Genomic DNA, 26,186 nt, shown 5'->3' on the forward strand with positions numbered 1-26,186 from the left:
AAAAGACGGATCCCAAGGCTGGCCTGGAATTGCAAACCATGTAGCCTCACAGTACAGTAAATCTTTGATCATCTGCTTTCTGGTTGTTTGAAAATGCTGATGGTTTGTTATCTGGTCATTGGTGATGTTTCCCATGCTCTTTGTAACCTTACCTGGGCCCTATTTACATGCCTCTTAGAAACTCACTGGGCCCACAACCCATAAACTCAATGGAAGCCCAATCCTTCACACCTTGGGCCCTATTCCTTATCAACACATTGGGGCTCAGCTCTCATGCTCTTCATAAACTCACAGGATCTCTGCCTCCACATCCCTAATCAACTCACCAAGTTACATCTCATGATTCTTATATTTTAATAGGGCCTGTTCCCATGCTGCTTGTAAATTCACTGGGCCCCTGCTCCCAGGCTCCACAATAATTCACTGAGCCCCTGCTCCCAGGCTCCACAATAATTCACTGGCCCCCTGCTCCCAGGCTCCACAATAACTCACTGGGCCCCTGCTCCCAGGCTCCACAATAATTCACTGGGCCCCTGCTCCCAGGCTCCTGGATAATTCACTGGGCCCCCTGCTCCCAGGCTCCTCGATAATTCACTGGACCCCTGCTCCCAGGCTCCTCATTAACTCACTGGGCCCCTGCTCCCAGGCTCCACAATAACTCACTGGGCCCCTGCTCCCAGGCTCCACAATAACTCACTGGGCCCCTGCTCCCAGGCTCCACAATAATTCACTGGGCCCCTGCTCCCAGGCTCCTCAATAATTCACTGGGCCCCTGCTCCCAGGTTCCTCGATAATTCACTGGGCCCCTGCTCCCACACATACACACCAGGGAACCATTCCCATCCCCCTATAGATGCGCCGGGGCCCAGTTCCCACTTTCCTTTTTAGATCACTGGGCCGCATTCTCACAATCCTTATCACCTCATTGCAGCTTTGTTTCCCACTCTCTTCCTTCACCGAATACCGCTGATGAGATGAGGCATCCATCGGTCAGGATCACCCTTGGATGCTGCATTCCTGCTGTCTAGAGAGGTTCGCCCAGGGAAGTAAAATATGGAGAGGAAGCTGTTGCCCAAATAGCAAGCATGTTGGCAGCAGCAGTGTTGCAGGAGTTGCCAGTCAGCATTGAACTCAACGTAGGGCTGCCTTAGGGACTCCAGCTCCTGATTTTTCCTCGGGGTTTACTCCCGAAGCCTTCCCTGTGAGTGGGTACAGCCACAAGGCAGCGGAGGATTGATACCAGAGTTTTCCTTCTCCTAGGTGAGCCACCAGCCGTGGCTGACGAGCCCCTCCTGCCCAAGGCGACTGGTTTGAAGGGGCCAGCAACCTGCCCCTGACCCTTCTCCTGTCAGTAGAAACCGTTCTGCCGGCTCAGCCACACGTGAGGGCCAGGAACTGGACCTGGTCATCAGAGGCTATTTGAGGCACATGCCACTGGGAGCATTTAATAGGTAGTGGGAACTTGTCCCCATTACCACCCCCTGGCTATAACGACCTTAAGGAACTTATTATGCTATTACACTATATGTAAGATATAAAATAAATGCATTGAAAGTGTGATAGGTATGAATTGGAGTAGCATCCAATAGCCTGGAGAATCTGCCAGCTGAGCAACACCATCGTACCAAGCATGGGACTCTTATGCGCATAAAGTAAAGGCTAGAATATCGCTGAGTGGATTTTAAAAAAGCATAAATGCTACTTGTGACATTAATAATACATTTTACAATCAATGTGTAAGGCAGAGACCAGTTTACTTCAATATAGCTGTTATCTGTTCGATCATTTTCACAGATACATCCACAAAGGGGTACCACTAACAAAACACACACTGAATGGCACCTGAAACGCTCACACTTTCACTCTCCACAGGCGCTGCCTGGCCTGTTGAGTGCTTCTAGAATTTTGTGGTTTTATTTCAGATATCCAGCATCTACATTTTTATTTTGAAGCCAACATTATCTAATGTGACACTGAAAACCCTGCATCAAATGCACTGTTTCTCATCGTGTTCAAAATGAAACTATCAGTCTTTTTCCACCATCCCTGTCCTCTTGACCTGCCCATACTCCCTCTGCTTCCCCACCTCTTTCCCTTTATTCCATAGCCTACCATCCTGTCCCAACAGATTCTTTCTTCTTTGGCCCCTTGCCCCTTCCACCTATCACCTACTAGCTTCTCACATCACTCCCTTTTGTCCCCTTTCCCTACCCACCTACCTTCCCTCTCTCACCTGGACTTACCTATTACATGCCAACTTGTACTAGAACATAGAACATAGAATAGTACAGCACAGTACAGGCCCTTCAGCCCACAATGTTGTGCCGACCCTCAAACCCTGCCTCCCATATAACCCCCCACCTTAAATTCCTCCATATACCTGTCTAGTAGTCTCTTAAATTTCACTAGTGTATCTGTCTCCACCACTGACTCAGGCAGTGCACTCCATGCACCAACCACTCTCTGAGTAAAAAACCTTCCTCTAATATCCCCCTTGAACTCCCCCCCCCCTTATCTTAAAGCCATGTCCTCTTGATTGAGCAGTGGTGCCCTAGGGAAGAAGCGCTAGCTATCCACTCTATCTATTCCTCTTATTATCTTGTACACCTCTATCATGTCTCCTCTCATTCTCCTTCTCTCCAAAGAGTAAAGCCCTAGCTCCCTTAATCTCTGATCATAATCCATACTCTCTAAACCAGGCAGCATCCTGGTAAATCTCCTCTGTACCCTTTCCAATGCTTCCACATCCTTCCTACAGGCAACCAGAACTGGACACAGTACTCCAAGTGTGGCCTCACCAGAGTTTTATAGAGCTGCATCATTACATCATGACTCTTAAACTCTACCCCTCCACTTATCAAAGCTAACACCCAATAAGCTTTCTTAACCACCCTATCCACCTGTGAGGCAACTTTCAGGGATCTGTGGACAGGTACCCCCAGGTCCCTCTGCTCCTCCACACTACCAAGTATCCTGCCATTTACTTTGTACCCTGCCTTGGAGTTTGTCCTTCCAAAGTGTATCACCTCACACTTCTCCGGGTTGAACTCCATCTGCCATTCTCAGCCCACTTCTGCATCCTATCAATGTCTCTCTGCAATCTTTGACAATCCTCCACACTATCTACAACACCACCAACCTTTGTATCATCTGCAAACTTGCCAACCCACTCTTCTACCCCCATATCCAGGTCGTTAATAAAAATCACGAAAAGTAGAGGTCCCAGAATAGATCCTTGTAGGACACCACTAGTCACAATCCTCCAATCTGAATGTACTCCCTCCACCACCACCCTCTGCCTTCTGCAGGCAAGCCAATTCTGAATCCACCTGGCCAAACTTCCCTGGATCCCATGCCTTCTGACTTTCTGAATAAGCCTACCGTGTGGAGCCTTGTCAAACGGCTTACTAAAATCCATATAGATCACATCCACTGCACTACCCTCATCTATATGCCTGGTCACCTCCTCAAAGAACTCTATCAGGCTTGTTAGACACGATCTGCCCTTAACAAAGCCATGCTGACTGCCCCTGATCAGACCATGATTCTCTAAATGCCTATAGATCCTATCTCTAAGAATCTTTTCCAACAGCTTTCCCACCACAGACGTAAGGCTCACTCGTCTATAATTACCCGGACTATCCCTACTACCTTTTTTGAACAAGGGGACAAGATTCGCCTCCCTCCAATCCTCCGGTACCATTCCCGTGGACAACGAGGACATAAAGATCCTAGCCAGAGGCTCAGCAATCTCTTCCCTCGCCTTGTGGAGAAGCCTGGGGAATATTCCATCAGGCCCCGGGGACTTGACCGTCTTAATGTATTTTAACAACTCCAACACCTCCTCTCCCTTAATATCAACATGCTCCAGAACATCAACCTCACTCATATTGTCCTCACTATCATCAAGTTCCCTCTCATTGGTGAATACCGAAGAGAAGTATTCATTGAGGACCTCGCTCATTTCCACAGCCTCCAGGCACATCTTCCCACATTTATCTCTAATCGGTCCTACCTTCACTCCTGTCATCCTTTTGTTCTTCACATAATTGAAGAATGCCTTGGGGTTTTCCTTTACCCTACTCGCCAAAGCCTTCTCATGCCCCCTGCTTGCTCTTCTCAGCCCCTTCTTAAGCTCCTTTCTTGCCATCCTATATTCCTCAATAGACCCATCTGATCCTTGCTTCCTAAACCTTATGTATGCTGCCTTCTTCCAGCTGACTAGATTTTCCACCTCACTTGTCACCCATGGTTCCTTTACCCTACCATTCTTTATCTTTCTCACCGGGACAAATTTATCCCTAACATCCTGCAAGAGATCTCTAAACATCAACCACATGTTCACAGCATATTTCCCTGCAAAAACATCATCCCAATTCACACCCGCAAGTTCTAACCTTATAGCCTCATAATTTGCCTTTCCCCAATTAAAAATTTTCCTGTCCTCTCTGATTCTATCCTTTTCCATGATAATGTTAAAGGCCAGGGAGCAGTGGTCACTGTCCCCCAGATGCTCACCCACTGTGACCTGACCCGGTTCATTACCTAATACTAGATCACTAGATCTAGCATTCCCCCTAGTTGGCCTGTCCACATACTGTGACAGGAATCCATCCTGGACACACTTAACAAACTGTGCCCCAACTAAACCCTTGGAACTAATCAGGTGCCAATCAATATTAGGGAAGTTAAAGTCACCCATGATAACAACCCTGTTATTTTTGCACCTTTCCAAAATCTGCCTCCCAATCTGCTCCTTTGTATTTCTGCTGCTACCAGGGGTTTATAGAATACCCCCCAACAGAGTAACTGCTCCCTTCCTGTTCCTGACTTCCACCCATACTGACTCAAAGGAGGATCTTTGCTACATTACCCACCCTTTCTTTAGCTGTAATAGTATCCCTGACCAGTAATGCCTCCCCTCCTCCCCTTTTTCCACCCTCTCTATCCCTTTCAAAGCACTGAAATCCAGGAATATTGAGAATCCATTCCTGCCCTGGTGCCAACCAAGTCTCTGTAATGGCCACTACATCATAATTCCATGTATGTATCCAAGCTCTCAGTTCATCACTCTTTTCTCCCCGCTTCCTTTCCAGTTCTGATGAGAGGTCTCAGCCCAAAGTCTTGACCTTTCATTTCCCTCCGCAGATGCTTCCTAACCTGCTGAGTTCCTCCAGCATTTGTGTGCATTGTGTTGCTCATAGCGTGACATATAATTTGTTGGAGGAAATCAGAGTGTGTGGCGGGGGAGGGGGAGAATTATATAGGTTTTGGGTTGAAATCCTATAACATCTCCCACAGATGTTGCCTGACCCACTGAGTTCCTCTAGCAAATTGTGTGTTGCTCCACATTCCAACATCTGCATTTTCTTGTGTCTACTAACCATAGGAGCTGACCACACCAACAGAACAATTTATTTGGGGAAAGGTTGTCTCAAACAATTACAAAGGGATTGCAATAATGTATATAGTGTGAGTACTTCCACATCCATGTTTACAATAAGGTCTATAGCAAAATGTTCAAAATCTCCACGCCAGTGTTAAGGGTCACGTATGCATTAAACAAATTGATTGCAAGTCTACTTCAAGCTCAAGTAACAGCAGGTAGACTTTGTACAGAAGCAATTTTATTTGGACTAGGGAGTGGATACAAGGGTCCACAAAATGGAGAGGCCAAGCCTACATACAATACTTAAGTGTTTTCCTTCTTGAGTTTTGACAAGGGATTTCTGATTGAAGTGACATCAGTTTCTTGTCCTAAATGTTGGCCGATCTGTTCTCAATCTTTAGTTTTTATATTACCTTTTAGACTTCCGTGTTTTATGTGTTGCTGAGCACATACAGGCAACCTATGCTTTAAGTAAGGGGTGGTGTTAGGGGTATAGAATCCGCATCGCGATTTTTCATAACGCGAAGCAGCGCCTACTGCACGTGGATGAGAGAATATAAATTGAAAAGAGTAATTTTGTGTTTGTGATTTCCCCACATAAGCTCAGCGAAAACGGATTTTATTCTCTATTTCACATTTCCGAGTGGTGACTTTTTAATTCAGTCAGGGCGAATTTCCGTAACTCGAATGGCCATAAAGCGTTGGGTAATATCTTGTACCAGATCAGGCAAAAACAGTGGGATTAAACGAGTCAATCTCCACTAATTTATTCCCTTTGGCCTGGGCTAGCTCCTCCTTGGGGTAACATCAATCAACGTTCTCCAATTCTGAAAGCGTACAACGTAGTTGTAGTGAATAAATCATTTCATGAGCTCGCTCAACCAGAGTATTTCATATTAAAGACACATAGTAGGATTTCCAGTTGTATGTTGTACTTATAGTAGTAAAGTAGCATATTACCAAACTAGTATTTTAGTATTCTCCAATAGCTATCAACCGCAACCATCTCATATTTCAACATTTGAAAGACTCGACAATTAATTTAGGAAACAAATTGCGCTACCAATCTGCACAGCGCTGTGCATTTCCGACCAAATTTGGGGAGGGGGAGGAGGAGAACCCCACGGCAGCTCGGCTCAACCACACTTGACACGGGCTCTCCGGGCCAGCATGTCCACGTGACCGTGACAGCACAAAATCGAGCCAACCCGGGGCCGAGATCCCGGCACCGGTGGCACAAGCGCCGCCAATCCGGAGCGGAGGACCGGTGGGAGGGCGGGCCGAGCCGCCCATCACGCTTGTGCGCCCTCCCCCCCCCTCCCCGAGCCGGGCGAGCAGCTGCGAACGCTGCGCCTGCGCGGAGCGCCCTGAAGAGACGATTAAAGTTGAGGCGAGAGCGGCGGGCGGGAGCTGGTGCGCCGATCGCAGGGGATCGCCTTTGTGCACTTCACGGCCCGCTAAACATGACAGAGCCGCAGTCGGCCCTCTTACTCCGCAGACAACTGGCAGGTAGATGTCGGCGGGCGCCCGCTCATCCTTTCTCCTCGGGCTGGGACGACGGTCGTTGCACAAACACCGGGCGGACGGCCGTCGCGCCAGCTGCACCCCCCACCTTCCCCCAACCCCGCCGCTTCTGCAATCAAGGCCCGTGCAACATCGCCGTCCGTATCGGAGGACGCGGAGTCTTCCTCGCCGCCACCCCCCCCCCTTTGTGCGCTTCTCCGATCATCTCTTCCGCTGCCCGTCTTCCTCTCGGTCCTCCCCTAAACCCCCTCCCCCTCCTCCCCACCCCGTCACACATGGACCGGGTCCCCGCCCGCCCGCGCATGCGCCCGGCGCCCGTGGCTCAGGTAACAGGGTAGCGTCTCTATTGTTGGCAGCTGTGGGAAGCCTCTCTCCCTCTCCCTCTCCCTCTCCCGAAATGAATCGCACATGTACCGTACTGCGTCAGGTTTTTGGGATTCAGGCTCGGTGGAAAGTTTTTATACCGTCTCTTAGGAATAATATGTGAGAACAGATTTTTTTTTGTAAGATAAAGCTGTTGTGGTAATGCAAAACAAAACTGCAGATGCCTGAAATCTGAAGTAAACACAGAAAATGCTGGAAATATCCCTTCCCTTTCCTGATTTGCTGAGTGTTCCCAGTATTTTCTATTATTTTCTTCCGCTAGTCGCAGTATGGCTTTGGCAGAACATTTCTCTGGCGTTAGTGGAATTGGAAGGGATATCTCCATGGGGAGAATATGAGGGTGGGTAATAATAGACGCGCCTGTAGTTTCTGCCCAGTCTGGCGATAGTGATAACTTCTGTTCGTTAGCGCCTGACTAAACAAATGGCTGTTTGCTCAAAGTTGTAAATGCGTGTGTCCACGCAACATTTTGCCTGTCATTCTACTGTATGCCTGAAGTGAGTTTGAAGTTAATAATAATCAGAAGAAATGGAGGATTCATCAGGGATTGAATATAATTTAATTTTATAAATCATGATTGAAGTAGCAAATCATAATTGGTGTCAAAAATACTTAGTTGCTTTCAAAAAAGATGCTCAGAATAACAGCAAATAAGTACTACTAATTTTAGATATGATATTATTTAAGTATTAGACACTATTTAGAAATTTCACAGATACCATCTATGGTATGTGCTACCTTATTAAGAGAAGCAAGTGTGGAAATAGTGGAAGCTCAGTCCAAGAACAAAATGTACATATTGAGTGATTTGCTTGGTGTGGACAGATATGAAACTAACAACTTCTAAATCCTTTTTCCAAGTGTATTTTCATGAAGCAAAACTGAACTTTTAAGTAGCTTTGAGTCAACAAGAATTAGGTCAACCTAGGACTGGGAAGAGGAGCAATATCTTTACTAGAAAGTTGAAGGACTTGTGGAGTTCTCTGCCATAAAAGGTGGAAGTGAGAGGGCATATAGAAGTGGTAATGGTGTAGTTTATTTTAATCTTACTAAGAGCCTGGCTATCTAACCCCAGCCTAATGGAATCTAATTGTGATTTTTTTTTTAAAAGCTTTGTCTTGCTTTATCCGTGAACAAGTTGAGTTTGTTTTGTGCCAGAGCTAATATCAATTGTGGCTGCTCAGAACCAGAGATTGATGATTAGAATTGGGATATGGTAGGCTATATATACTTTTACTGGCCTTTATAATAGAGGATGAAAGGGAAAATATCAGGGACAAAAGGAAAATCAAAATAGACGGGAGCTTGATGGGCTAGAATTTTTTTTGGGGGGGGGCTATCCCAGGTGATCAGAAGTCGGTGAGGGAATTTATGCACTAGTTGTGATCTTTCTAAACATTACAGCTTCACATTATCCCCTGAATTTAAAATGATGGTGCTGTATTTAATTCTAAGGAGGAAAACTTAGAATTTTGTAACCCTATTTTCCCTAACATATGTGGGGATAGTTCTCAAATGTTAAGGGTCGAGGAATTGTGTATTTGGGCACAAGCTGAGCAAGCAATCAGTATGGGTTTGTAAAATGCATGATGTGGTCAGAGAACCAACTATTTCTAATAATGTAGAGTGCAAAGAACAGTACAGCACTGGACGAGCCATTCATCCCCATGATGTGCTGATCTTGATACCAATTTGTATTAAATATCCTCTTCCTGCATATCATCTGCATTATCATTTCCCTGCTAAAAGCCTCAAACTTCACCAAACTGTCCACTTCCACCACTACTACTGGTAATCATTTCCAGGCACCTGTCATTCACAACATTTTTTTAAAATTGATCCTCACATTGCCTTTAATCCCCCCACCCCCCACTCCCCAACCTTAAAAGCATGCCTGCTGCTAGTATTTGATATTTTTACCCTGGGGAAAATATGCTAACTGCCCACTTTCTTTGCCTCTTACCATAATTATGAAAACCTCTTACAGGGTTTCCCCTTTTCTTGTAGCTGATGCTGTCTAGTCCAGGCAGCATCCTGGTAAACTTCAGCAACCTTTCCATAGTCTCCACATCCTTGCTGTAATGGAGTGATCGGAACTGCACACATGACTTTCTTACTCTTGTACTCGGCAGTCACCGGAATGAAGGAAAGCATACCATATTCTTTATCACTTTATTCACTTATGCAGCCATTTCCAGTGAATTATACAGTCCATCTTGTATTTGTCAACCCATATCTGTCCATAAACCAGCATCTGCCCATGTCCAGCAGCCGCTTCATTTGCTTCTTTCAATATTATGTTTCAATGATCTTACTTCTGTAAGATTTGCATTCCATATAGGTTAGAAAACCTTTCAGCTTACTTTGTGAGCAGCATTTTAATTGACTTAAGTTATGAATTGAAATATCAAATGTAGGTGATTTTTTTTTTAAAGGTGCATGATAGGGAAATTTCGTAGTTATCTTCACGATCAGTTACCCAAAATTTGTAAGATAGACCCAAAAATATTCAGGAAGTAAATCTTTGTTGTCCAGCGTAATCACTGGCTAGAATTGGATAAACATTTTAAAATGGATTCAGCATGAATAAAAGGTATATATCCAAGTTTGCAGTATAGCGATTTCACCCAGCTATTTCTGTTGGGAACAGAGTGGTGTGGTGTATCTATGTTTATTAATAACACTTGCATTTGTGGTGGAGTGAGCCACGGAAAACATTAAAAATAGGTGTTAGTCAATGGGCCTTGTACCCAGCCTGTATTAATATTATCAAGTCTATTACACACAGCAGTGTTTTCCTCGTTTCTCCCTTGTAGCTCAAATATGTTGGTTTGTCCCATGAATATATTCAATAACTCCACTTCCACAGATTGCAAAGAGTCACTGCCCTTGGAAGAGCATCCTGCCTGACCTGCTTAGTCCTCCAGCATTTTGCGTGTGTTGCTCTTGGAAGAAAGTCCCTTTTTGTCTTAAGTCTCTGGTTTGATAAATCTTCATCTATCACTGCCACGGGAAGGGCCAAATGGCCTACTCCTGCACCTATTGTCTATTGATAGCCCTCTCAGGATCATCCATTTTAAGGGAATCTCATTCTTTTAAACTCCAGTTAATTCAGGCCAGACTTGCTGAATTTTTTTGACCAATGAGTCATCTTTGCATTGCCTTAAATACAAATCTGTCCTTCCTTATTCTCCGAAAGGTGCCATAGTGGCATAGCAGTTAGCACAACGCTGACAGCTCCAGACGTCGGAGTTCAATTCCCATGTCGCTGGTAAGGAGTTTGCTGCTCTTGTGTGTGGATTTCTGAGTGCTCTGGTTTCCTCCCACATTCCAAAAACCTATTGGTTAGTAGGTTAATTGATTATTGTAAATTGTCCTGTGGCATGGCTAGGGTTAAGGAGGTGGGTTGCTGGGTGGTGCATTTCATTGGGCCTAAAGGACCTGCTCTGTGCTGTGCACATCTCTAATTAAAATAAACACTATAGATAATACTTCAGGTGCTGCCTTGCCTTCACCCTACAAGTTTGCATCAAAAGCTTACTGTGCCTTATCTCTTACAATAATGGACATACATCCTAATTATTCTGTACCAACTTGCCAATTCTGTTGGCAATACACTAGAGCCTCAAACCTGTTATATTGCAACGCAGTATATCACCCCAGCCAACTCACAGGTGAAGTGTCGCCTTACCTGGAAGGACTGTCTGGGGCTCTGAATGGTGGTCGGGGAGGAAGTCTAAGGGCATGTGTAGCACTTGTTCCGCTTACAAGGATAAGTGCCAGGAGGGAGATCGGTGGGGAGGGATGGGGGGACGAATGGACAAGGGAGTCGCATAGGGAGCGATCCCTGCGGAAAGTGGGGGGGAGGGGGGAGATGTGCTTAGTGGTGGGATCCTGTTGGAGGTGGCGGAAGTTACGGAGAATTATATGTTGGACCCGGAGGCTGGTGGGGTGGTAGGTGAGGATAAGGGGAACCCTATTCCTAGTGGGGTGGCGGGAGGATGGAGTGAGAGCGTGAAATGGGGGAGATGCACTTGAGAGCAGAGTTGATGGTGGAGGAAGGGAAGCCCCTTTCTTTAAAAAAGGAGGACATCTCCCTCATCCTGGAATGAAAGGCCTCATCCTGAGAGCAGATGCGGCGGAGACGGAGGAATTGCGAGAAGGGGATGGTATTTTTGCAAGAGACAGGGTGAGAAGAGGAATAGTCCAGATAACTGTGAGAGTCAGTAGGCTTATAGTAGACATCAGTAGATAAGCTGTCTCCATATATAGAGACAGAAAGATCTAGAAAGGGGAGGGAGGTGTCGGAAATGGACCAGGTAAACTTGAGGGCAGGGTGAAAGTTGGAAGCAAAGTTAATGAAGTCAACGAGCTCTGCATGCGTGCAGGAAGCAGCGCCAATGCAGTTGTCGATGTAGCGAAGGAAAAGTGGGGAGCAGATACCAGAATAGGTTTGGAACATAGATTGTTCCACAACGCCAACAAAAAGGCAGGCATAGCTGGGACCCATACGGGTGCCCATAGCTACACCTTTAGTTTGAAGGAGGTGGGAGGGGCCAAAGAAGAAATTATTAAGAGTAAGGACTAATTCCACTAGGCGGAGCAGAGTGGTGGTAGAGGGGAACTGGTTAGGTCTGGAATCCAAAAAGAAGCGGAGAACTTTGAGACCTTCCTGGTGGGGGATGGAAGTATATAGGGACTGGACATCCATGGTGAAAATAAAGCGGTGGGGGCCAGGGAACTTAAAATCATCGAAAAGTTTAAGAGCGTGAGAAGTGTCACGAACATAGGTAGGAAGGGATTGAACAAGGGGGGATAAAACAGTGTCAAGGTATGCAGAAACGAGTTCGGTGGGGCAGGAGCAAGCTGAGACAATAGGTCGGCCAGGACAGGCAGGTTTGTGGATCTTGGGTAGGAGGTAGAAACGGGAAGTGCAAGGTGTGGGAACTATAAGGTTGGTAGCAGTGGATGGGAGATCCCCTGAGCGGATAAAGTTGGTGATGGTGTGGGAGACAATGGCTTGGTGCTCCTTAGTGGGGTCATGATCGAGGGGTAAATAAGAGGAGGTATCCGCGAGTTGTTGCTGTGCCTCGGCAAGGTAGAGGTTGGTGCGCCAGACTACAACAGCACCCCCCTTATCGGCGGGTTTAATAGTAGGCTTATGTTGGTAGACTGGCAGTGGTGCCAGAGTAAATAAGAGCCCATGAAATGTTGGCCATTATCTTAAGGACTACATCAAAAAGTATTGTGTCATGCTACAAATTGTTCAGCCCTCTCTGGGGGGTGGGGGTGTGTGTGTTGAGATGGATTGTCAGAGTGGTAAAGGTGTAGTAGTTGAGTGGGTGTAGTGCTGCTTCACCGTAATAGTGCCTAACGAACATAATAGAGGCATCACTTCAGGATCAGTTTCATTCCCTTGGAAGACTGAGGAGTTTTAACACCACTGGGCAATTCCTGTTGGGGCAATGATTGGGACATGCAGAGTTCATTATAATAAACACAATGACCCTTTTGTCTGTTGGAGATAATATCAGAAAACAGCTCATATAGAGGATAATTGAAAAAATATTTCCCCTGAAGTCATTGTATGGAAGTCAATGTGGAATTAATTGAAGAAGGCCTACTGTGTTCTCATGTGTATGTTATGTTCTGGGGTTGAATGTGAAACAATCAGTAATGTAGTATCAGATGATCATCCATCATTACAAGGTGTTACTTTTAGATTTTTGGTAGGGGTTCGGAGAGGGGAATTTTGCTTATTACTTGGTTGCTGCTGGATATGTATGATGGTAAGTTATGACCAGTCAGATGTCCTGATTCAACTTGAGGCTGACACACTAGCTCAACTTTGAGGAATTGGGGCCTGGGGTATTGATATGATATTGATAATGAATGATGGGGCAAGCTTAAGACCCATTTCCATTCCTGTGTTCAAAGCAGTCCATGATCATGACAGAAAATAACTATTTGATTGAATCAGAATCGGGTTTATTATCACCGGCATGTGATGTGAAATTTGTTAACTTATTAGCAGCAGTTCAATGCAATACATAATGTAGGAAAAAAAGTAAGTAAATTTATACGGTATACATTGATCAGAATCGTACAAGAAACAAATACTATATTTTTTTTTAAAAAGTGAGGTAGTGTCCAAGGGTTCAATGTCCATTCAGGAATCTGATGGCAGAGGGGAAGAAGCTGTTCCTGAATCGCTGAGTGTGTGCCTCCAGGTCTCTGTACCTCCTACCTGATAGTAAGTGAGAAAAGCGCATGCTGGAGGTCCTTAATAATGGATGCTGCCTTTCTGAGACACTGCTCCTTGAAGATGTCCTGGGTGCTTTGACCATACTGAGTTTTTAGTGGTTCAGAAAGCAAATCTTTGTTAAATTGCATTTTAAAGATTTTTGATTTCTTTGAATCTGTTTTAAAATTGACACAATGAAACTGGGCCATTGCGATTTGTTTCCATTTATTTGCCGCTTTTGGTGAAATCAAAGTAAATTTAGTATCAAAGTACATATGTCACGATATGCTACCCTGAGATTTATTTTCTAGTGGCATTCACAGTAAATAGGAAGAAACACATCAGAATAAAAACAAACACACATGACAGAGACGGGTAAACAACTAAATATTTTGACCAACATAGAACATGAATATAGTTTCTAAATGGAAATTGAACCCATGATCACTACCTTGCTACTTTTGTTTTGTCTTGCACTAATTTAACTATTTAATATGCATATATATACTTCAGTTTTTTTCTATTTGTCATGTATTGCGTTTTACTGCCGCAGCAAAGTTAACAAGTTTCACAACATATGCTGGTGATATTAAATCTGATTTACACCGTTGTTTGAATTGATTGTGGTGGTGGGTACAAAACCACAATTTGCACTGAACGTTCTGGATATCATTGGGCCATTGATTAAAGTTTGTTTTGCTATGTCAGCTACATAATGTTCTGTTTCCACAATTGAAGAGCTTGCCAATATTTTGTCTAGGCTCAGACTGAAGGCCAGCCGCATGGGTGTGTTGTTAAAACGCAGTTGGAACTTGTTCAAAAATATCGATGCACACAATAGGAACAACATAGTTTAAAATTTTACTGCAACTATGTGTATAACCATGGTGGAAAGCACTTAATACTTAATTCCACATGTACATCGAAAACAAAATACTTGGTTCACTGTGTAACTTAGTATCAGGAATCCAGCACATTGAAAAATGTCCAGAATTCAGTTGTTTGTTTCTAAAGTGCTGTCACTGCAAACTGCTTTTAGTGCTGCTTGCCTTTTAAAAGGCTGTATTGTACACTTTCAAACTGATGGACTGGATTATTTAATTTCCTTGTTTTGCCCCCTTTCACTAAGGTATGAAGTATGAGTAAGTTAAACTGTGACCAAATATTAGCTAAGGGTAAGCTGACTGAATTATTTGATCCTGTGCACTTGCCTGATTATTACCAGGTTATAGAATTTGCTAGAAGATTCTCTACCCTGTTTACTGTCTGTGTAACTGCCATAATTTCAAATTGGTTCATAGGAACTCCACCCTTTGGAGTAACTGAAGTTTATTTATTCACAAGTTTTTGTTAAAAGGCACAGGAGTGGGGCCAAAATACTTTGACCTTGTATCAGGGATCGAGAAAAATTGACCAGGAGTCTATCATTGTGTTGCAAGATGGTAACTTTTGCTGGTCCTGCATTCATGCTGAGAAGAGGCTAGATCTGAACTTGGAAGGCAATAAGAAAAGTTAGTGATTAAGTTACTCTAATTTGATAAAACACCTTAGTAATTTGGTTGTTTTGACAATGAAAACTGAAACCAAGCTTTTTAAGGATGAAGATTTTTAAAGTCTAGCCTGGCCACCTCTAAGTCTGATCTGTTAGCATTGATAGTTCTGTTGTGGATTGCCTATATGACCTGTCACAGAATGGATTGATATGTTCAGCAGCTGCTAATTTTTAGTATAGTTTACTGCTTTGCATTAAGCTTCCCAGTGTCTTGGCCTTTTGAGATCTGGTAATGTTTTAAGGTTGTGGATATGTCCCATTTAAATTTATATACAGGTATAACTTTGTAGGAGATTTCACTCTGCAAGGGTTTTTAAAGTAATTAGTTTCTTGATGACTGCCTTTTCCTGTCTAAACTGTGCATAATGTTGCAGTTTCATACAAGAAGCTAAATTGGTCATAGTGAAGTTTGTTCTTTGTGCCCAGCAATAACCCCAGGCATAGTTATAGTTAGTCAGTGGGATAAACAAGTGCAGTGAAAGTTGTGTTTTTTTTTCTAAAAAGTCACCAATTTATGCACAGCAAACTCAATGACCTTTGGTAACTAATTTGTTTCCAAGGTATATATTAAGGGATAAATGTTAGCAAGCTTCAGAGAATAATTACCCGATTTTAATATAGTAGATTCCAGTTAATTGGGACAAATTGGGACCAGTACATTTAAGCAGCCTAATAAGAGGAAGCCACAATTAGCTGAAGTTTCATGGAAATAGTTAAAAAGGAATTAAAAGAAAAGACAAACTACTGTTTAACTGAGTGACAAATTATGTATTTAAATGAAATACAGAACAAATTAGAACACCTATCAATATTACTACAGTACTATAAAATTATTAGTTTGTAATGGTTATCATTGGAGGAATTCATGAAATAGTTATCATTGGAGGAAGTCATGAAATATATGCTGCTGAGTTATTTTGATTGAACAATTGGTGCAGACAGCAAGGGTAACGGGTAACTTTTTCTAGCTAGTGTCTTCAGCATCTTGGCTAGGGTCTGAAAATTTTAAGTAAAAAAAAAATAAATCAAAATCACTGCTTTTTGAATTTGCGTTTGTTGGCCCAAATGGATAGTGTAATACAAGCGCACGCAGCTGATGCTGTTTTAAAAACTCTTCGTTCTAAGCATGGTAGTGTCTAACGGCCACACGAGTGCACAGTTCTGATGCTGTCTGGCAGCAGTCTGCTGTCCAAATTAAGCAGCAGTGTCCCAAATAAATGAAGGGAATCTGTTATTTTCTTGTTTAGTTTTTAAGAGTTGTCTCAAATAAGTGGTTGCTCTGATTAACTGGAATCTACTGTATTGCATTTACATTTTGTATTTGTATAAGATGGCCAAGATCTCGTTCTAACAGCACAGTAGCATCAATACCATAACACTGTACAGCACAAGTGATCCTGATTCAATTCCCACTGCTGTGTGGGTTTCATTCAGGTGCTCTGGTTTCCTCCCACACTCCAAAGACACTTGCGTTAGGGTTGGTAAGTTGTGGGCAGGCACTTGCAAGCTGCCCCCAGCACTTCCTTGGACTGTTGGTCGTTGATGCAAATATGCATGTGACAAATAAAGGTAATCTTTAAACCTTTAACATGTTTGTTAAGTGGTACTGTGAGCCTTGTTTGATCATATTCTTCAATCTGAATTGGGGTCATGTGAATAAATGGGAAGGGGGAATCATTTGACTTTCCTGAAATTTCCACATGTCTAGGATCAACAGATGGTGCCTTGTAAAAAGTTTTCAGTCCCCAACCCTTTGCTCACATAAATGAGTATTACCACCGACAATTTTGATCAATTTAACTGAGAATTATTTGTGGATCTTGTGCTCCTTTTTTCATAGAGCTGAAAAAAAAATAGAAAATTGTAAAGCAGGAAAAACTAAAAATTCAAAAATGAAAATGTCAGCAGTTGAAAGGTATTCATTCCCCTTTGCTCATCACTTAGTTGAAAAATCAGTTGTCTTTTTGGATAGATCTCTGTTAGCTTTGCACAACATGATGGAGCAAAATTTGTCCATTTCTCCTTGCAAAATTGCTCAAGCCATGGGCAGTAGAGTTGGACAGTAATTACTAGAGATGTTTGATCAGGTTAAGATCAGGACTGACTGGGCCACTGAAGGACATCAATTTTCTTCATTTGAAGCCATTTCATGGTTGCTCTGGCAATGTGCTTTGGGTCTTTGTCCTGCTGAAAGATAAACTTCCTCCCCAGTTTAAGCTTCTGGCAGAGCCTAGATCTGTCCATTTGGCAGCATTCATCTTCCAATTAATCCTGACCAGATTTCCAGTCCCTGCTGCTGCAAAGCAACCCTATAGCATGATGCCTCCACTATACTTTACAGTAGGGATGGTGTTACCTGGCTGATGCACAGGATTACATTTACACTGTATGGACCACTTGATGTTGAGGCCAAAATTTTTCATCTGACTGCAAGACTTCCTTCCACATCTTTACAGTATCTTCTAAATGATGCTTTGTAAAGTCTTTAAGGGCAAATATGTTTTCAGCCAGGATTTCTTCCTTGCATAAAGGCATTTATGGAAAAGTGGCAAGGCCTTGGATTGTGGAGCATTGAACTTCATCTCCAGTTGCAGCCACTGACTTGTGCAACTCACTCAGTCTGTTGTCATTATAGTCGCTTTTTGCAAGTGAGTTTTTCTCCGACTCTGTTCAGAGGGACAGCTTGACCTGGGCAGTATCTGTGTTTTCGCATTTGTCCACTTTTCCACGATGGACTGCATTGAGCTCCAAGGTATGTTCAGTGCTTTTGAGATGGTCTTGTACCCTTTCCCAGATTTGTGCTTCTCTATTATCATTTTCCTGAATTGCCTTGAATGCTCTGTTTTCATTTTGGTTTGGTCTGTTGAAAACCAACCATACTGCTGGACCTTGGAGAGAGGGGGTGTTTATTATGAGTTCATTAAAAACAGGTGATCCTCCCATTTTCTATGTGAACAAGTTGGGTTTGTTGGTAAATTAATGCTCAGTATTGTACTTGAAGAAAGTTGGTGTAGTAATTACAAAAGGGATGAATTTTTTTGTTACACAATTTTAGTTTTTAATTTTTAGTAAACTGCCAGGATTTGGAATTTTTCTTGATTTGACATGGTGCATAATGATTAGCTCAAAAATCCTACTTAAGTATTTTAAGTTCAGAAAATGAGGTGGTAGTGAAAATAATTGGAGGCTGAATACTTTTTCAAGGCGCTGTATATATCAACGTAACCCTAGAAAATACAAAATACAAAAAAAACACAATAGAATCAGTGAAAGACCGTACCCAACAGGAGGGACAAACAGCCAATACGCAAAAGATGACAAACTGTACAAATACAAAAAGAAAAGTAATAAATAAATATCGAGAGCATGAGATGGTCCTTGAAAGTAAGTCCATGGGTTGTGAGAGCAGTTCAGTTGGATGAATGAAGTTATCCCCTGTAGGTTCAGGAGCCTGATGGTTGAGGGGGGCTAACTGTTCCAGAGGTGTGCGTCCTGTGGCTCCTGTAACTTCCTGATGGCAGCAGCAAGGATAAAGCATAGCCTGCATTATTCTCGCTGTGATGGTCCTTGATGGATACTGCTTTAATGCAACCGCGCTCAGTATAGACGTGCGTATCAATCCTGTTTGCATTGCTTTAACTATGTGCTCGAGTCTCTGAAATTTGAATTAAAAGGTATTCTGACCTTGGCAACATTATTGCCAGTTGACCTATTGCTGACAAAAGCCATTATGGAATTTGAACTTTCTGACAATTGGGAGGCGTACTTGCAATTCAACATTGTTTTCATTTATTGAACAATCCTCAAATATCCTTTTCTGGTGGTGTTCCAGTTTCAGTTCTGTGGTTTCCACCATTTGCAAACTCAAAATCCTGTGCCCTGCCCTTCTGCACTCCAGTTCCCTTTACCGATGATAGTTTTATGTGGTCTCCTACATTAAATCCCTCACTGTTTTTAATTTCAGAATATGACAGAACTTAACGCAGCAAATATTGGGCTTATTCATTAAGCTTCATAGTTAAGCAAATTTATAAATCCCATGATGCCAATATATAGTTATGACAGACAATGGTGTCATTTTAAGCTTTGGATCATATAAACATCATGAAAAGTGGCAATTGTTTTCTATCAAAATGGAGCAAGTTTCCAGATATCTATTGCATTGCTTTCATAACCCCTTCAGTTACTTATTGCTTCCAGTATTTGCATCTGACATCTCTTGAAAGGCAGTGGAATGTTCCTCTGCCTTCTAGAACATCATCCTTCATTGGCGCCCAACAGTCCACTTAGAATTCTAGCATGATTGTAGTGTGTAAAATGTACTGCAGCAATATGGCAATGTTTATTCAATACTATCTCTAAATCTGTGATGGGAAAAGGTGGTAGGAGAATAACCTTCACCTTTAAGTTCCCCTCTGAGCTGTATCCCGTGTTGACTCTTATGATGAGAAATGGCAACGTATTTCAGAATCTAAATCTTGGAGGACAGCATCATAGAACACTTGGAGAATGATAGCAGGTGTTTAGTGGTTTCCCAGTACCCTTTCATGGAGAGTTAGTGAGATAGTACACCAGCCTTGCTGGTGATACAAATGATGGTGGATAAGTTCCACGGGAAGTGAATAAGTTTTGAAATGCATTAAAACAACACACAAAATGCTGGAGGAACTCGGATGCTGCCTGGCCTGCTATGGAAAAGGATAAAATAGTAGACATTTTGGGCAGGTGAAGGGTCTCAGTCTAAAATGTTGACTGTTACTCTTTTTCATAGATGCTGAGTCCTTCCAGCATTTTGTATGTTGCTTTGGATTTCCAGCATCTGCAGATTTTCTGTTTTTGAGATGCATTACATGTGTTTGGTGAATGTTGTCTGTTTATTTCAATGTGTATCCATGTTTTTTCTCCCTTTGTGAGCTGGATTGATTCAGTTATGCAAATTTATTGCAAAGCACACATTTCTGTTCAGTTTACATAATCCTTAGGAGTCATGCACTGATCGTGTCACCAACTCCTTTTGCAATTCAGCTTGTATGTTCTCCTTTTAACATTTACCTTGATTTGTCTGCTTATATTTTTTGTACTATGAATAAATTCTGAAATCTATTCAAAGTACCCTTGCAGCAAAGATCTAATTTGTTAGAGTTCCACTCAGTGAGATGTTCGTGCCATTTAATAGGTGCCAAAATGATTATGAACAATACAAATATTAAGCTCTCGCAGTTTATTTTGACCACACAATATTAAATGGTTTAAATCCATGATAATTCCAATATTATTGAGCATTTTAAATGCACATGCTTTTCTCCTGCAGTGCTTTCTGTGACATTTTAAAAATGTCCTGTTATTAGAAGCACTTTTGAAGTGTGGGCACTTTTCTAATGTGCAAATAAGCATAAATATCCACACGGAGAAATATTGTGACCACATAATGATTGAAAGGTGAATGTAGCTTTAAATTTGTTACACAAATTTAAAAACAGGCGAATCTAATCCCCAAACCTTAGTAGGTTGCAGTGTGATAGGATCTTAAAGAATAATTGTTAATTTTTTTCTTAAATACCTTTTGTTTAAAAAAAAATATAGTTACTGTAATCTGAGGAAAACTGTCGTCCTTTGCTCGTCTAATATTTAACTCTGGCCACACCAGTGCATTTGACGCTTGCTTTCTATGTCTTCAGGCAATTAAGGATAGACATTGTTTTGGAGGAAACTTGTAATATTGGCATCCATTGTAGCTGCAATTAATCTCTTGCATTTATTTGTCTGCAAAGTTATTTTGTGGTAGTGTATCAAAGGTTCTGGTCATTTGGTACAAGAAGTTTATTTTTCAGAATTGGATTGAAAGAGGTCTTCTAAACATTGTCAAGCTTTAGGATGAAGGCTAATCCAACTTGCCTGGAACTTTGTTATAGCATTAGTTAATTTTTGTGGATTATTGATTGTAATAACGCAAGCTTGTAAAAATTTGCTTCTCACTGTTGTGGGCTTCATCACCATCCTTGATGTAGCACCTTGCAGGAGGAAAATTGAAAATTTGGCTGAGTGGTGTAATACAACAACCTCTCACTCAATGTCCATAAGACCGAGGAACTGATTGTAGACTTCAGGAGAGGGAAACCAGAGGTTCACGAGCCAGTATCCATTGGAGGATCAGAAGTGGAGAGGGTCAGTTACTTTAAACTCCTGGGTGTCCTTATTTCAGAGGAGCTGTCCTGGACCCATTATACAGATATTATTGTGAAGAAAGCAAAATAGCGCCTCTACTTGGGAGTCTGCAGAGGTTCAACATGTCATCGAAAACCTTGGCAAACTTCTATAGGTGCGTGGTGGAAATTGTGCTGACTGGCTACATTATGGCCTGGTATGCCTTTGAGCGGAAAATACGACTAAAGGTAGTGGATTTGGCCCAGTACATCACAGGTAAAACCCTCCCAACTATTGAGCACATCTACATAAAACATTGGCGTAGAAAATCAGCATCCATTAAAGATCCTCACCATTCAGGCCATGCTCTTTTCTTGCAGCTGCCATCAGGTAGGAGGTAAAGGTGCCTTAGGACTCAGACCACCAACGTTCAAGAACAGTTACTACCCCTCAACCAGGACGGTGACGAACAAAAGGGGATAACTACACTCACTTAAGGACCCTGTTAGATTATTATTTCATGCTTGTTATTTATTGCTATTTATTTGTATCTGCATTTGCAGTTTAACAGTTCCTGATGTTTACAGTTTAGTTACTGTTCTATAGGTTTGCTAAGTATGCCTGCAGAAAGAATCTGTTGTATGTGGTGACATGTATGTTCAAAGTAAAATTATCAGAGTACTTTGTTCTATTTAAAACTAAATTTTCCAGTCAATCTTGAGTTTTAAGGGAACATGGGAAACAGTACCAGGTGAGTTTTAAAACAAGTGCAGGAATCAGATTTAATTTGTTACTTTACGGCAGCAGTACAAGGAAGTAAATGATAAATGGAGAAAAACTGAGTTAGCTTAAGTATATATGTCTATCAAATTAAGTTAAGTAGTGCAAAATAACAAAGTGAGCTAGTGTGCATGGTTTTAATGTCCATTTAGGAATTAGATGGCAGAGGGGAAGAAGCTGTTCCTGAATCGGTGAGTGTGTGCCTTTAGGCTTCTGTACCCCTACACCAGATGATGCAGCCAGTCAGAATGCTCTCCATGGTACATTTGTAGAAGGTTGAGTGTTTCTGTTGACAAACCAAATCTCCAACTCGTAATGAAGTGTAGCCGCTGCCTTGCTGCCTTTATAGCTGCAGCGATATGTTGCAAGCAGGTTGGGTCCTGAGAGATATTGACAATCAGGAACTTGAAATTGGTCACTTTTCCACTTCTGACCCCTCTGAGGATTGGTTTGTGTTGCCTTGTCTTCCCTTTCCTGAAGTCCACAATTGGCTGTTTGGTCTTTGGTCTTACTGACATTGAGTGCAATGTTGTTGCTGCTACGCCATTCACTAGGGCACTGGTTTGAAGGAGCAGAGGATCACTTGCCTGTGAAGCAGATGCCAAAGTATTCGGTTTGATAAATGGTCAGATAACATGATTTTTTTTTAAACAAGGCTTTATGCACAATAAAATATATAAAATAATAGAGCAAAAAGTTTTACATTCATGGACAATGTATTTAGTGGTAACTTTAAAAAAATAAGTCATTGTCCCTCATTAGGCTCTCTGGGGTGATGCAGCATTTCAGTTTCAGGGGCTTTCCAACATGACTCAGTTCTTCCATGTGCAGTAGCAGAAGGTTCCTAGACTAATTCTTCCTGACACAGACTTCGCATTGGTTTCTCCAAGCATTAGTGCTTCCCTTGGCAAGTACTCCTGCAGTCTGGAATGTCAGTTGGCGGCATTCCTTTACAGACATCTTGCTGCGCTGGAAGACCAAGTACTGAGCAGATAGCTCATCCAGTTTTACTGCCATTAACTCCTCATTCTGTTCTGAGTTGATCACCTGTCTGTGGTTTTTGCTATGACTATATTGGGAGCAGTTGTTCATAATCTTGTAGTTGTGGTTTTGGTCCTCAAGCTTGTTTTTAAACCATCGCTTCATTGTAATTCCCGCAGTTGCACTCTCGTGTGGACTTTCTGTAGAGCATTGTTTCGTATCCAAACTGGCACCACAGCTGCTGGATGGTCAGGGGCAAGTTAAATAAGCAGTTGTTAGGAGGTGGGCGGTGGGCGAGATTTCATAGCTGACGTAGAATCCAGTAAATTGGGGCATGTGTTATTTTTAAAAGTGTAGTAATGTTGCTTGTTATATTTGAAACTATTCAAAACCAATTTTAATAGTTAGTGGGAGAAGATCATTGGTTTTAATTTGCTGTAAAAATTGCAGTTTTCTGTGTCCTAATGTATGCACTATATTGATTCTGTTTGTTTTAACAAGTTATTGCAGAGAAACCTGTTGGTTCATCAGTGGGTAGCTGGGAACAGCCAACTACAGTTAGTTATAGGAAATGATGAAAATCTTTATGTAGTACCTCGAGCTTTAATTGTTTTAAAAACACATTTTTTGTATTTGTAGGTCTTCCATAAGCTATGATACTTTAAATAATTTTCGGTTTGGGTAATAATCTAAAGTTCAAAACAGATCTTTTAACATTGGGCAAAATCCAAGTTAAGTACATATGATAGTATGTATTTGGGTAAAGGGGAGTTATTAATAGTGTTTACGGCCCCCATGTTTGTTTGTCACAGTGCAGATGAAATGACAGTAGAACAACTAAATAGATGCAGTTTTGGGGGAAATGTGCACTAGACATCAAGCTCCCCTTGCAGCCTTCAACACTGTAGTCTCTGTTTTGATTTTATTGTGCCATATTAAATAACTTTGCATAAACACCATTTTTTACAGGATTGCTATTGGTTATCATGGTAGAATAATAAAATGAATAATTGTCACATAAACAAAATGTTATGAATTCTTAGGCCAGGTAGCATCTGTGGAAGGAACTGGAGTAGGTCTTTTGGATTTATTGGCTTTCCAGTGTAATAAAGATTATCTGTAGCAACTTGCTTCTGGATTAGATTACACTGAAGAAAATGGAACAGAAAGTGGAAACAGTTGACATAGAAATCTGGTGTTTGTTAACTTGGATGTTTGTGTCGGAAAGATTGGTTGTCATCCACGTCATTGTTTCCAATAGTTTGGTACCATGGTACAATATTTGAAAATCTAAAACTGCAGAAGTGGATCTGAAGTAAAAGTGAATCTGCTCGATCTGAAGTAAAAGTGAATCTGCAAAAGCTTATAGGTTAGGTAGCATCTAGGATATGAGGAAGTTAATGTTTCAGGTTGAAAATTTTATTCCGGTTTTCTGACATGAATATTGAACTCTTGCCTCTACACAGCTGTTCCCATAGTGTTTCCAGTGTTTTCTAATTTCTTACCTTGTCACAGTGACCCTTTTTATACTGTCCCTTTATCATTTTACTCAGCTGCTTGCACTGCACCACCCCAAGACTGATTATATGTGGAAATTTATCTTCTCATAACCATAACATTTTAATCCATTTAATTTTGTATTAAAAATTGAGTTAGTTTTCTTGTCACCCCTGAAACTTGGGCTTGACTATGCAGCTTCCTATTTATTGGGGAACTTCATTTAGTCTAGTGTAGATTTTGATACTGGAATCTGTATTTTAATCGGTAAGCACCTCTTTGCAAATTTCTTGCATCGACTAGAACGTTACAGCAGAGTACAGGTGTTTTGCCCACACTGTTGTTCCAACTGTTCAATCTACTCTGAGATCAATGTAAGTCTCGCTCCAAGATAGCCCTCTGTTTTTCTATTATCTGGGTGCCTTTCTAAGAGCTTCTTAAATGTGTCTGCCTCTGCCATCACTTCTAGCTGGGTATTTCATGCACCCATCACTTTTTTAAAAAAAGAAAGACATCTTGCCTCTAACAACCACCTATACTTTGCTCCATTCACTTTAAAATTATTTCCCCCTCATAGTTGCTGTTTCCACCCCGGGGGGAAAAGTCTGGCTACCCATTTGGTCTATGCCTCATCCTGTATGCCTCTGTCAATTCACCTTTCATCCTTTGCTGCAAAGGGAAAGGCCCGTATCCTCATAAGATGTGCTCTTTAGTGCAGGTAGCATAGTGGTAAATCTGCTTTGTACCCACTGTAAAGCTTCTACATCCTTCCTATAATAAGGTGACTACAACTGAACACAATACTCTGTGTGATCTGTCCAGGGTTTTATAGACTAGCAGCATTACCTCGCAGCTCTTGAACTCAATCCCCTGACTAATGAAGACCAATACACCTTGTTAACCTCCTATCAGCCTGTGTGGCAACTTCGAAGGATCTATGGACATGGACCCCAAGATTCCTCTGTTCTTCCACGTTGCTAAGAATTGTGCCATTAACCGTGAATTCTGCTTTCAAATGAGACTTTCCAAAGTTAATTACTTCTCACATTTTACTGAATTCTATCTGCCATTTCTCAGCCCAGCTCTGCACCATGTCACCCTGCAGAACACCACTGGTCACTGAATTCTAGACAGAACATGGATTCCCAACTTGGAGTCCACAAACCCCTTAATTATTTTGGTCATTGGCATAAAGGTTGGGAACCCCTGATCTACAACTACCCTCTGCCACCAGTAGTCAAGCCAGTTCTGGATCTCGTGCCTCTTGACTTTCTGAATGAGCCATTGTGCAGAAGCTCATCAAACGCCTTACTAAAATCCATATGCACAACTACCACTGCCCTACCTTCAGTGTGCTTTGTCACATCCTGAAAGAATTGAATCGGGCTCAAGACCTTCACCTCAAAGCCATGTTGACTATCCATAATCAGACTATGCTTCTCCAAAAGCTCAAATCCTGTCTAAGAATTCTTGCCAATAGTTTGCCCACTATTGAAGACTCTGTATCTATAATTCCCACAGTTAACCCTATTGCCTTTCTTGAACAAAGGAATAATATTTACTGTCCTCCAATCACCTGGTATTACTCCTGTGGCCAGTGTGGATGCACAAATTATCACCAAAGGCCCAACTTCCTGGAGTAACTTGGGATATGTCCCAAATGGCTTATCTATCCTCATGTTTTTCAGAAG

General features: G+C 42.1%; 1 protein-coding gene across 1 annotated transcript in view; it reads left to right on the forward strand.

The window, feature by feature from the left end:
* The first annotated feature begins 6,715 nt into the window (after window positions 1-6,715).
* Window positions 6,716-26,186, forward strand: part of ube2g1a (ubiquitin-conjugating enzyme E2G 1a (UBC7 homolog, yeast)) — a 60,132-nt gene continuing 40,661 nt past the window's right edge. Inside the window, exon 1 of the mRNA XM_063031505.1 lies at window positions 6,716-6,898. Coding sequence (XP_062887575.1) covers window positions 6,853-6,898 — 46 coding nt within the window. The 5' untranslated portion in view covers window positions 6,716-6,852. The remainder of the gene's footprint in view (window positions 6,899-26,186) is intronic.

This window comes from Mobula hypostoma, chromosome 23 (genome assembly GCF_963921235.1).
Source record: "Mobula hypostoma chromosome 23, sMobHyp1.1, whole genome shotgun sequence".
Taxonomy (NCBI): domain Eukaryota; kingdom Metazoa; phylum Chordata; class Chondrichthyes; order Myliobatiformes; family Myliobatidae; genus Mobula; species Mobula hypostoma.